General features: G+C 40.1%; 1 protein-coding gene across 1 annotated transcript in view; it reads left to right on the top strand.

Moving 5' to 3' along the window:
• MARCHF11 (membrane associated ring-CH-type finger 11) overlaps positions 1–10,774 on the top strand; it is a 120,615-nt gene extending 109,841 nt beyond the window's left edge. Inside the window, exon 4 of the mRNA XM_024125856.1 lies at positions 10,452–10,774. Within this exon, the coding sequence (XP_023981624.1) occupies positions 10,452–10,774 (323 nt within the window). The remainder of the gene's footprint in view (positions 1–10,451) is intronic.
• Positions 10,775–13,629: the final 2,855 nt, after the last annotated feature.

Genomic DNA, 13,629 nt, shown 5'->3' with positions numbered 1-13,629 from the left:
ACGTGTGTGTGTGTGTGTGTGTGTGTGTGTGTGTGTGTGTGTGTGTGTTTTGTGCGACTTCACTCTTTTCTTTGTCTTTACTGTTTTCCACGAGAGTGGTTGTGTGATTTCTAAACACATGAGGGTTGGAACAATTGCCAACTACTTTAGAGAGATCTGAGTACATCCCTAGGCTACTCTAAAATGAGGTTATTAAAAGAGGCCAGTTCAACTTGGACATGGGAAGTTTTCCTTGGAAGAGAGAGAAGAGTAGACCGTGGTAATGGGAACCATGACAAGATGACACAACTCCCTTAACCTAAGAACCTGGAGATTGTTCTTCAGAACTGGCACCGACCTCTTTGGGGGCCTCCCTCTTTGGGGGCCTCCTGGCTTCACACTATTTTGCAACAAAGAACTTTCTCACTACAGAGAGTGTGAACATGATTTTTCTAAATGATGCCCCTACTTAGAACACAGAGAATACGTGACTGTGGTGTGCTGACAGGGTTTCTCTGGGGTCATGAGGAAGCACAGAGAGGAGCATAGAAATGGAGCCTGTATATGTTTTCAACTGCTTCCAAATATATTGAAAGGAGCTTTTAAAATCAAATCTCCAGTGATGACTAAGAGTGTGTTTACCCTGGTCCAGGCAACATTCTAAGCACTTTAGCTGCATTTTCACACTCAGTCCTCACAACAGCCCTATGAGGTGTAGGTACTGTTCTCCTCACCTCAGAGATGAGAAAACTAAGGCGCCATTAACCAGTTTCCGGAGGTCACACAGTTTGGAAGAGGGACCCAAGATTGGACGCCGGACACTGCGGCTCCAGAGCCTGTGTAAAAATATTTATGTGATTCATTCTATCTATCTCCTTATATGGTGAGCTCAAATGGCTAGTTTAAAAAATGTTTTCTATTCAATGAAGTGAAACTACTTCGTTAGTTGCAGTCTCGAACACCTAAGGCACAGAATCAGGAATAAATACTTTCTGATTTTAGATCAGAAATAGAGAAAAAATTTTCCCTAGAAACCCAAAATAATGTAGCGGTTTTGTGAAGCCTTTATTTATTGTAAATTCATAGAACCGCAACATACAGAAACATTAGTAAAGAGAATGGAAAATATTTAATACACCATACCAAAAGCCATTTCTCTCTCTTTGCATTGTTCTGAGTGAAACCGTTTCTTGATAAGAATAATTTATGTCAAGAATCACATCTCAACCTTGAATTTTCTTGCTAGATCACAGAATAGAATATTAAGGAAACTTAAGGTCTGAGCATTTTTATATTCAGGTTAAAAATTTTTATTGCTTTTTCAATTAAAAAATCTTGCTGATGCTATGTGGGTGAATTCAAAGAGTTAGAAACTGTACTTATGCTGAGATGGCAGCTTCTGTTTGGAATTTTTACCCACAGTCTGTGTGATTTAAGAGAAATGAAAAGCAAAGCCAACAAATGTGAAATAGCCTATGTCAGGTCCGAAGATAAACAGGTTTTAATTAGATATTTCAATGAAAACTTTAAAAATGCTGTTCTCACCCCTGAAATGGAACAATCAATACATGTATTGTTTACCCCAGAGATTAATAAAATCATAATCTGAAAGTTTGGAGTAGACAGTTTATCCATTGGAGATGGAAGGGAAAATTAGTTGTACATATCTTGACTTGCCACTAGGAAAAGTCCACTAATAGACTCCTTCTAAGAACTGGCTTTGGTCCAGAGTGTGGGAAACAAATGGAAATCTACCAAGTAGATTCCCAATCCTTGAGGCATTAATTAACCCAGAAGATAGACATTGATGGGCTTTTTAACCAAATACTGTAATATTGAGGTTTGCAGAGTTATATCTTTTATGAACTGGGAGGATCACTCCCGTCTCCTATCCAGATGCTGCAATGCACACTTTAGAATAAAGGCCAGAGGAGAACTGACCGTCTTAGTCTGAAAAGAGATTTTGATTCTGTCTACTTCATAGTCAGTGTAATATCCCTTGGGCCAAATAGACACTAGTGAGGACCAGCTTCAGCCAGGGGTGGCTCCTGAGATCTGAGTTCTTGCAGAGGGAGTGCATTGGATCAGGCATCAGGGGTCCGGCTCTGATTCTGGGCTTGGACACTTAACTGTGGCCCATTGGTCACGCCATGTCACTTCTCTGGGCTTCAGAGACTTCATCCCCCCCCCCCCCGTATGAACAGGTTGGGTTAAATCATACCCAATATTTCCTAATTTTGAAATTCAGTGACTACGTTTGACAACTTCTCATCTCTATGATATGATGTTACTCTTTGCTACCAGGTGTTCCATCCATCCATGAATTGAAGGACAGAATTGGAGTTGCATTCAGCTGAAATTAAACCGATTCTAAATCATGCTCCCAGTTACAGGGGAACTCTACGATACCTTTATTACCTATAAAAGCATTGGACTCATTCCTTTATTTCTTTTATTGAAATAATCATATCCATAGATCTTTTTATCCTCAAGCACTTTTGGATGGAAACTTAGATAATATAACAATTCTTCTCTCCAGTGGATTCTTTCAATCCTTTTTCTAAAAAAATTAACATATCATGTATTTTATAATGTATAACAAGTTTGCAGCTTTTGAGGAATATTCTGTGAATATGCCTATGGTAGATTTGTGCTCCAGGGCTAGTAATTGAAAGTTCAGGGGAATCTCCTCTCTACTAAGGAAGAAAAAAAATCATTAAAATAATTGATTGAGAGATTGGCTTCTTAGAAGAGCAAGTGGTCAGATAAATGGACAGCATCTTTTTATTCTCCTGTTTTGCCTGGAAATAGAAGAGAGGAATCCATGTCTGCCTCTTAGGCTTCTGGCCTGGGCACAGTCATTTTGTAACTATTGGGTTCTTGACAGTAATTGAAGTAGGAATAGGGTTCCTGTCCTCAGGGAGCACATGACTGATTGGGGTCACGGAGAGATGATTCTCTGTTTCATGGTTTTATCTCAGATTTGCTAAGAAAACAGAATTAGCAGAATTTAGTGCAAGAGGATAGACTAGTCTAGGTGATTCTTGGGTTTCAGCTTAACTGACTTGGGGGATGATCATTAACTGAAATAAAGATGGTCGGTTAAGAAGCAGATCCAACCTATGTCAGGACCTTCTAGAAAAGGGCGTGCTTCCCTCACTGCCAGCTAGTGAGAGGTTACACCCCATGTTAAAATTTGCCTTTGCATCTTGTTCTGTGCCCAGGCAGTGTTGGTCATCAGCATTGAAAGAACAGCACAAATGTGTTCTTTGCAACCAGGCTGATGACGGCAGATTTCACTGAGTGGAGAGGAAGACGTAGAGGGTGGCAGTGTTGTAAAACAAACACCATGAATTTCCTTTTGTGTGCTCTCAGAGAAACAGTCATTTAGGCTCTATTGGCATAATCATTGTCATAATCATTTCTTCATGTGTGCTGTTCTTTACTTTGGGGGTGAGGTGGATTCGATCATCCATATTTGGAAACTAGCCAGCCTCTAGCGTCAAGGGTTTTCATGTTGTGGAAAGTTTCTGAAGAATTCGTTGTCCTTATCACATTTCTTAGCAAAGAAGATTTTACTACCAATGCTAATGATGAATCTGTGTTTGAACCCCTGAGCTTTAAACTTTCATGACCAGCCTGCCATTCTCAACTTGGTTCTTATTATATATATATATATATATATATATATATATATATATATATATATATATATATATATATATATATATATATATATATTTATATATATGACTTTCAAGAATAGAAAAATCAACTCGTCTTTTAGAGATATAAGTACATTTTATGCAGGATATTTCTTTTCATTATTTGTTCTGATGGACAATATTGGAAATATGTTTCACAAAACTCCCCGTATATAATCAGGATATTGTAGTTCCCAGAGGCCTAGATTTCAGGATATCAGCTGATGATAGCTTTCTTTTGTGAGCTTAGTGATTTCTGTAATGGAATATGTATTGTCTTTCAATCTTTATATCTCTCTTTAAGTTTTATATTTTTGCTTTTTTTTTCTTTCCTGGTTTTTGTTTTACTTTAAGCTTCATATATAGTTGAGTCCCAACGAAAACCATTCAGTGTATATAGAAATGGCTTGTGGTTATTTCTTCAAGATTCATATTAACAAGATTCAACAATGGAAGAGTGACTTTTAAAGTGATTACCTCTACACTTACATCTAAGTTTCCGTAATGGCTGGGCATTTAAATGTAGAGTATCTTAGGAAGATGTGCCAGGAGGATTCATGCGTTTGATTACATTCTAGCAACCATGATCCCAACAAAGGGTATCTTGGGCCACAGTCTCATTTAGTTAACCCTCTTTTGTGCAGCCACACTCTGGTCTTCCCCAAGTTCCAGTGGGAATTAAGGACTAAAAAATGGAGCCACTTTATGAGGTTGACTCTAATCTTCTCTAATCTGTTCTTCTTCTTTTTTTAAATTTTATTCATTTATTTATTTTTGGCTGTGTTGAGTCTTTCGTTTCTGTGCGAGGGCTCTCTCCAGTTGCGGCGAGCGGGGGCCACTCTTCATCGCGGTGCGCGGGCCTCTCACTGTCGCGGCCTCTCTTGTTGCGGAGCACAGGCTCCGGACGCACAGGCTCAGTAGTTGTGGCGCACGGGCTTAGTTGCTCCGCGGCATGTGGGATCTTCCCAGACCAGGGCTCGAACCCGTGTCCCCTGCATCAGCAGGCAGATTCTCAACCACTGCGCCACCAGGGAAGCCCTGATCTTCTTAACTGTAACTATAGGGGCCCCAAAGTCACCATTCTGCTCCTGGTGCACACTGACTTTCCAGAATGACACAGTTATGTGTATAGAGTTTGGTTATATGGAAACTCACTGAGAGAGGTAGGGGGAGAGGGAGAGGGAGAGAGAGAGAGAATGAGAATGAGAATCTTGGCCCGGGAGAATGGTTAAATTTAACTGAGAAATCTTGGACATTTTCACAATCAAGAGAGCCTTTTCTGGCCAAATATCTGCTGCGAGCTGCGAGTTCTTTAGCTTTCCCAAGGGTCTCTGTGATTGAACAGCACACAGGCGTTTAGGCTGTGTTATCAGGATCTTACATTTCTTGGGAAAGCTCAGGACGAGTGCAGCTTACCAGATGGAGTGTTCACCACTTACAGTGTTGCCTTCATATAAGGTTCCTCAACCCTTTTCTCTCCTAGGATGGGGACAGATGGAAGGCACTGTTTTATTGGCACTCCTAGAGATGAAACAGTGTCGGTGACACACAAGGATATTAAAAATGGCAACTACTTGTATAACGTTGCCCCAATCATAGTCTCCGGGGCTTAATTTACTCAGATTTTACATGAGGATGATGTAGTTTTTATACCAGGTCTGTCTTAGCCTGTTTGAGCTGCTATAATGAAATACCACAGCTGGGTGGCGTAAACAACAAACAACATTTATTTCTTACAGTTCTGAAGGCTGTGGGAAGTCCAAGGTCAAGGTGCTGGCACATTCAGTCTGGTGAGGGCTCTCTTCTTGGTTTGCAGACAGCCATCTTCTCGTTATATTGTCACATGGCCTTTCCTTGGTGCATGCACACACACATACACACACACACACACACACACACACACACAGAGAAAACTTATGTCTCTCCCTCTTTTTATAAGGGCATTAATCACCCTCATGAATTACCTCCCAAAGATTCCACCTCCAAATACCATCATGTTGCAGATTGGGGCTTCAACATATGAATTTGGGGGAGATACAAACATTCAGTCCATAGCAATATCTCTTTCAGTTGGTCATTCTATGACTAGGAGAGGCTGCCATCCACTGGATATTTAGAATGAATAGCACTGTAGTACTCAAGGTTTACATATAGACAAGTTTTGGGCTTCCTTCTCAGAGCTGATATCTTCCTAATGTTGGACAATTGGCTAAATCTCTCTAGGTCTCAATTTCCTTAACTATGAAACTATTCAATAATATATATTTGTGGAGTCACAGTCAAGATTCAATGAAAATTGTGCATGTAAAAGGACTTGGCACAGAACAGATCCTTGATAAAAATTTAGTTCTTAAATTATGAAAAATGACCAAATCTATTCAAACAAAAGCTGAAACAAGCAACCCAAGAAGTGAAATGGTTAGAGTGGTGGTTTGGTAGTTAATATCAACATTTGTTTGTATTTGAACATAAATTTTGCAAGTCTCTGTTAATCGTAACACACTGTTTGTCTATATTGAAATAAACATAGACAAATGGTGAGTGTGCACACATGCACATGTGTGAGTCTGTGTACCTTGAGAGTCTTCCCATTATTTCATGGGTAGTTAGCCCATTTTCTACTACCTTGTAAGAATTTCAACTAACACAACACTTCCAAATTTGGGATATATTTTACTTACATAAACACTGTGCTTTAATTTCAGTGCTCTGTCGTTAAAGATTATTCCCTAACAAAAATGCTCCTTTGCATATCAATAAGGGAATGCTCCAATTAATGTTACTGGCAAGAAAATAATAAGAAACAACGAACTGCACACACAGGGACACCTACACACACACGCTCCTCAAGGTTCAAAACCCCAAGTTCCCATGAATCACACCTTGTTGACATCTTTGCCATTAATAATGTAGCAAGTAACATAAAATATTTAATATTTACATTTTGTAGAAATTATCATTGCTTTTCCCTTCAGAGTTAGTGACTCAGATGAAGCAAATCCAAGCGTGTCTTCCTATGACCTGAAATGTCAAGGTGACAGATTCATTTTAAGGCTTAACTTGAGGTGTTACACAGAGAGTGAAGGCTACTCAAGGATGTGAACTGATCAGTCATGAAACAAGAGGGGACCTATCATCAGTAAGACAGGAGGGCAGTACGATTTTTAATAGCCAGATACTCAACACATTGAACTAGAGTTAAATGAATCCTTACCTCTGGATTTCAGTGATCACAGTAGTCAAGTCCTCTCATAACCACTAGTACAAATGGCATTTGCCACTGCCCCAGAAAAATCTTAAGGAGAAAGGGGAAAAGTGTACATTACAAAGGAGGGTGAGATGGGGTTCTTCCTATTTCAGTAAAATTTAAACCTCTAGAGGATGAGGAGTAATTCCAAACGTTCATGGGGAATAAAGCAAAGTCTAAACATCACTCATAACCTGAATGCAATGAAGCAGCAGCACACATGGAGCTGGAAATTCAAGAGGACTATGTCTTCATGAGAACTTCAAGTAGTTCTCTTTCTTTAAATTCAGTTCAAAATGTGCTATAAAGACCTGTGGGATTTATTTCTGCACGTTGGGTAGATGTATGTGTAATATTTAGAAAAGTGCCACAGTACCAGGAATATATTCCCAGAAAATGACTTTCAGCTTGAGTAAATGATCTGATTTCTGGCCTTTCAAAGGAAATCACTAAAAAAAAAAAGAGGAGGGTCCTGTGGAATGAGTGGTTTCCCCTGGTGAAGTCAGCCCCCCATCACTGCACTTACCAAGAAGGAACCTGTCGCAGACTGTAATGGTCTTACGATTCGTGCGAAGGAATGCTCCTCACCACATAGATTCACTACGGATTTTTTAATCAATAATAATTTCTTCTATTTAGATAGTTACCATCTCCAAAGAAATCTGAGTGCTTTATAGTTGATGAATTCCAATTTATCTTCATACCATCCCACTGAGTGTATAGATTAGGTATTCCAATTGCATTTTAAGGAGGAAAAACAGAACCAGAAAAGTTAAATCATTAGCCAGGGAGGTTTCAGAAGCTAATATTAGAATTACCAATTAAATTCTGGTAGTCTTGACTTATAATTCTGACTGTTTCCCCAAAACATCTGGTCAGTTGGGTCAACTCTGATTATTCCTTAGGAAAAAGGAATCAAACAATTGAATTGCTGTGATTAACAGACGTTTACATTACTTCTCATTATTTTGGTGGTGTACAATAATTGGGCTTAAGACGTTTTTATTTATTAGAGCATATGCATTTTTTAGTGGCCTATGTTAGTATCTTTGGAATGCTCTTAAGTCACGCGTGCCAGAAGTTTATCTCCTGGTAAGGGATAGATGTACAATTTAAATTCTCACATTAGGTAGGTGTGATTTTTCAAAGACTGGGTATCTCCATCACCTGTGTGGCATTGTTTTAGTTGACAAAAAAAAAAAAAGAAATAATCTCCTCAATAAAAACTTGTTCAAAACCCATACTCATTATACCTCTGGGAAGGTTACTATCATCCTTTCAGTCACCCAATCTTCTAGCCTTAAAAATGTGAGGCTGATTTTTTTTTCCCCTTCTTGCATTTACAATTTCTGTCAGTTTTTCCTCTGACAAGTTTATTACTTTGTTTCTCTGTGTTCTCCTTACTGCTAACACTCTGCTCCTCGCATATAATGTGGTAACCTCCTTATTTGTCTCCCCTACTTCTGTTGTCTATTCTTCAACCCATCTTAGGTCAACTTTCCTAATATATTTTCCATAATTTTTGAAATTATGAATTGTTTGAGTACATGAAAAGTATATAGAATAACACATTAAACATTCATATCCCCACCACCCAGCTTAAAAAAACCACGATATTAAAGACACAACAGAAAACCCTCTTTGAAGCCTCTCTCCAATTTCACCCCCCCTCACTATCGTGAATTTAATGGTTATTATTTCCATGCACGTTTTAACATTTTAACCATACGTATCTGTATCCATAAAAATGTATAGTATTTCTTCACTCCAATCATTTATACTTCTGAAATTTTCATTTGTTATGTGGCTTTGAGATTTCCACTATTATTTTAAGATTTATCCGTGTTAGTGCATGTGACTTTGTTCCCTTCTCTTTCATTGCTGTAGTCCTTTGGATCCACCCAGTACAATTTATCCATTCTTCTCAGGATGGACATTGAGATTGTTAGCGATTTTTTCCTTAAACAAATATGTAATAAACATTTTTGAACATGCTTCCTTTTTCATATTTATGAGAGTTTCTCTAGGACATACTCCCAAGATTCTAAATGCTAGGAGGTGGTAGTATCTTCTCATTTTCAAATTTTGGTTATAAGTGATTGTGTCAGGGCTTCCCTGGTGGTGCAGTGGTTGAGAATCTGCCTGCTAATGCAGGGGACACGGGTTCGAGCCCTGGTCTGGGAGGATCCCACATGCCGTGGAGCAACTAGGCCCGTGAGTCACAACTACTGAGCCTGAGCGTCTGGAGCCTGTGCTCCGCAACAAGAGAGGCCGCGATAGTGAGAGGCCCGCGCACCGCGATGAAGAGTGGCCCCCGCTTGCCACAACTAGAGAAAGTCCTCGCGCAGAAACGAAGACCCAACACAGCAAAAATAAATTAATTAATTAATAAACAACAACAATAAAAACATTTCTTAAAAAAAAAAAGTGATTGTGTCAAAACTGACACATCCTCCTTACGTGCCATATTCCATCTTAAGAAAGACTTCATTGGCTTCTCCTCCAACTTTCAATGGAATTTCAAATTCCTCTAAGAGAAGCTCCTCCTCACTTTTCTATCTGAAGGGACCTCCCCACCAGGGACTCCTTTTTGTGATAGATCACAGATTCAAAAGCTTTTGGACTACACATTGAAATATAAATGTGTGAAAAATGCAGGGTATGGTGGGATCTGGAGTGGATGGCGGAGATGGAGCCATGCGACGGGGCACCATATCTGACTTACGGATGGCTAGTTTGTAGTCCCCAAGGTTCCCGTATTATTTTGTTTACTTTCCTGAAAGTTTGTCTCAGAAGTGTGTAATCATCAATTCCCTGTATAGCAGCCAAGAGCCCTCTGGAGCCCGCCTGCCTGGGTTTGGATCCCTGTTCCACTGCTGCCACCTGTCTGCTCTTGAGCAACTTCTTGTTTGTAAAATGGGGGACATGCTAGTGCTTACTTTGTAAGGGGGTGGTGAGAAATAAATGAGATAATATACATAAATCTCGCAAGTAGGCGCTTAATAAATATTTGTTGAATTGTTGAGGAGAGGAAAAATAAAAGATTCGATCGTATCTCCTGTGTGTCAGGCATTGTTCTAGAAGCTGGGGAGATGGCAGTGACCTTGATATTTGTCTCTTTCACAAATCAAGTCGCCAACTGGGACCAAGTCCCTAACACGTTGCTTGGCTCACAGCGGGCACTCAAGAAAGAGATGCTGAATGAAGAAACGAACCTAATGGTTCTCCTAAGGCAACGTAAATGCCTAAGCATGTTCTGAGCCATAATGGAGCAAGTAATTTATACTCATGATGACTTTACTGTCTGCATGGCAGTGGATTCTTATTTTTGAATATTGACAACTCCTGTGTAATACAGGTAGTAGCTTGCCATTAGACATAGTATTTGAGCAGTCGGAATACCACGTTTTTGACAATGATGCGTAACAGAATGGACTATTTCTTTAATCTTACTTGTATACAAAATAACATTCTCAACTTTTGATGAGGACCAGTCTTTTTCATTTTTCCCTCAAATTTAGGTCTCATTGTCCATGAAGGAGCTGCAGTTTACAGAGTGTTTAAACGCTGGCGAGCTGTCAACTTACACTGGGATGTATTAAATTATGACAAAGCCACAGACATCGAAGAAAGTAGCCGGGGAGAGTCTTCCACAAGCAGAACTTTATGGTTGCCATTGACGGCTCTACGAAACAGGAACTTGGTCCACCCAACACAGTTGACCTCCCCAAGGTTTCAGTGTGGCTACATGTTATTACATCTGTTCAATCGGATGAGGCCCCGTGAAGATTTGTCAGAAGATAACAGCTCGGGGGAGGTTGTGATGAGAGTGACTTCAGTGTGACAAAGCTAAGAAGGTGCGGTGTGGACCACCCTGCACATTTTGGAATGTAATTGCAGTGAATGGCAAAACCATAGCACTTCTAAAAACACACGTCTATGAACTTTTTAAAATTTATGCTTTTTATATGAACACTTGAATTGCAAATACATTTTTCTGAAAAAAAGAGTCCTCCTGTTCTTTGCTTTCTGATTTATCACATCTTTTATAAGTTGGTACTTGAAATCATTAGACATATTATTTAACTCTACTTGGTTAAAAGAATGATGAACGTTATCCTTAAGGTCAAAACTATTTTTTTCGTGCTTGTTTTAAATATATTTTTATCAAACGTTTTGCTCCATGTGTAATTTTTCAGGCATGCTACCAATGGGGAAGAGTCTAGAATGCTGTGGGCAAATTCCAAAGTGCCCATCAAGGACGAAGCACAGAGGTGATTCTGTGATGCACTGGTCTCCCTCATGCCTCAGGCTGGTTGGCAAACTTGAGCATGACTTTTTGTGTGGGATGAATTGACCTGTCACCAGGAATGCAAGTTCTAGGAATTATGGCTTGTTTTCTAACTTCTGAAACACTGCAGAGAGCTTGTAAAAAGATAAAGATAATTGGAATAAAATAGTCTTACAGGCATACTTTGAAGATATTGTGGGTTCAGTTCCAGACCCGCAATAAAGTGAGTATCTCAATAAAGCAAACCACTCAAATTTTTTGGTTTCCCAGAGCATATAAAAGTTACGTTTACACTATACTTCAGTCTATTAAGTGTGCAATAGCATTAATTCTTAAAAAAACAATGTACATACCTTAACTTAAAAATCTAAAATATGCTAGCCATCATCTGAACCTTCAAGTTGTAATAATAACATCAAAGATCACTGATCCCCCAGGTCACCATAACAAGTATAATAATGGAAAAATTTGAAATATTGTGAGAACTACCAAAATGTGACACAGACACACGAAGTGAGCAAATGCTGTTGGAAAAATGGTGCCAATAGACTTGCTTGACACAGGGTTGCCCTAAACCTTCAATCTGTAAAAGACGCAATGTCTGCGAAGCACGATTAAAAAAAAAAAACAAAAACAAAAAACTGAAGCGCAATAAAACGAGGTGTGCCTGTCCTGCAGTACATACTACACAGGCAGGGCACCCTGCATACTTATAACCCTAGAAGCTCACCCACCAAAATGTTGCACCATTGCACGTGTAATAATAACACTGCCTCACCTTTGCATAGCCCTCTCCTAGACCAGCCGCAGTTATTTTTGTTAATTATTTGTGTCTTGATGTCTATGAGTACCATGTTAATTAGATTTTCTTTTTGTGAAAGCTTATATACGTACTTAATCATCTAAACACTGATTCTGTTACTTGGTTTAATGAAGTCCTGGGAAATATATTCTCCAGTAGCGAGAAGTGTTTCTCTTTTACTAGATAAGTATTTTTCAAATGAAAAGAGGAAAGGAAAAATGAGGCTATTGACTCCCCGGGAACAGGTTGCTAAATAGTGACACCTGGGGAGTTTGCACCTTTTTCTCCTTCTAATGGAGGTAAATGGCGTATTTTAATGGGTAGCAACAGAATTGATGAGGAGGCAGGAGGTCATGCTTTCCTTAGAAGCAGGAGTTGGACATGTAGGTGATTTGAAGTAATTGATGATTAGATTTTAAGGCATATGAAATAAAATGCTTCACATTCTATTAATATTTTCCAAAAATAACCTTTGAATGATTCATAAAAGAATGGTTCACATTTACAGGTAGCATTGTGATTCCTACATAGCAAATTCTACCAAAACTTGAAATAACATTTTCCCAGTTAAAAAACTGTGTCGCAAATGAATTAAAGATGTGACCATTTGCAGAAATATGAAGAATCAGTAAGTAACGAAAGAAGGAAAATTCAACCACTCTTTCGGGGCACATCTACGAAATGAGAGTGTTGTTGATTGTTTGAATCTGACGTCACGTGAGCACAATCCTGGGTGAGGCACTGAGAGGTGGAGATCAGTCCTATCAACCTGGTCTCTGCCCCGAGTTTTGCCGCCTGGGACAGGAAGGCAGACTGTTTAATAGAGAAGCCAGGGATGCAGACCTGCTGTCAAAGCAGCGATCCATTACTTGTGCCCCGCAGGTGTGGGTACTTGTCCTGGACACTTTAATCACTAAGGGAAGTCATCAATGGCACCACATTTAATGGAGAATAATTGTGGGTGCTGTTGTTTAGAGCATTGTGTTAAAAATACTAGACAAAGAGACTTTAGACACAGATCAGACTATCACTGCTCCAGTATTTAGCAAGCGTACACGTTTGTATTCTAACTAGTGTACACGTTTGTATTCATATCAACTCACTCAAAAGCAAGGAGGGGCAGAGGGTGGGAAACCCTCTCTCTGTAACCCCTGTATGGGGTGCACAAGGCAGAGACACCTGGAGATGAGACGCACAGCGGGTTTGTCAGCCTGAAAGGAACATGTGCCCCGAGCTTCCCCTCCTTCCCAGGGCCTTGCTCTTTGGAGGCCCCTTTTGTCTACACCCGTTTTCTTCCCTCACCATCTTCACAGGCCCCAGCTCCAAACACGCCCACACACACTCACACACCCATATGTGACACAAATCAATATTGGAATAAGGATCTGGCAGAATTTCCACTCAAAATGTACAATCCGGGCTTCCCTGGTGGCGCAGTGGTTGGGGGTCCGCCTGCCGATGCAGGGGACACGGGTTCGTGCCCCGGTCCGGGAAGATCCCACGTGCCGCGGAGCGGCTGGGCCCGTGAGCCATGGCCGCTGAGCCTGCGCGTCCGGAGCCTGTGCTCCGCAGCTGGAGAGGCCACAGCAGTGAGAGGTCCGCGTAC

This window comes from Physeter macrocephalus, chromosome 8, assembly GCF_002837175.3.
Source record: "Physeter macrocephalus isolate SW-GA chromosome 8, ASM283717v5, whole genome shotgun sequence".
Taxonomy (NCBI): Eukaryota; Metazoa; Chordata; class Mammalia; order Artiodactyla; family Physeteridae; genus Physeter; species Physeter macrocephalus.
Note: the sequence above shows the minus strand (reverse complement) of the source record. Positions and strands in the feature narration are given on the sequence as shown.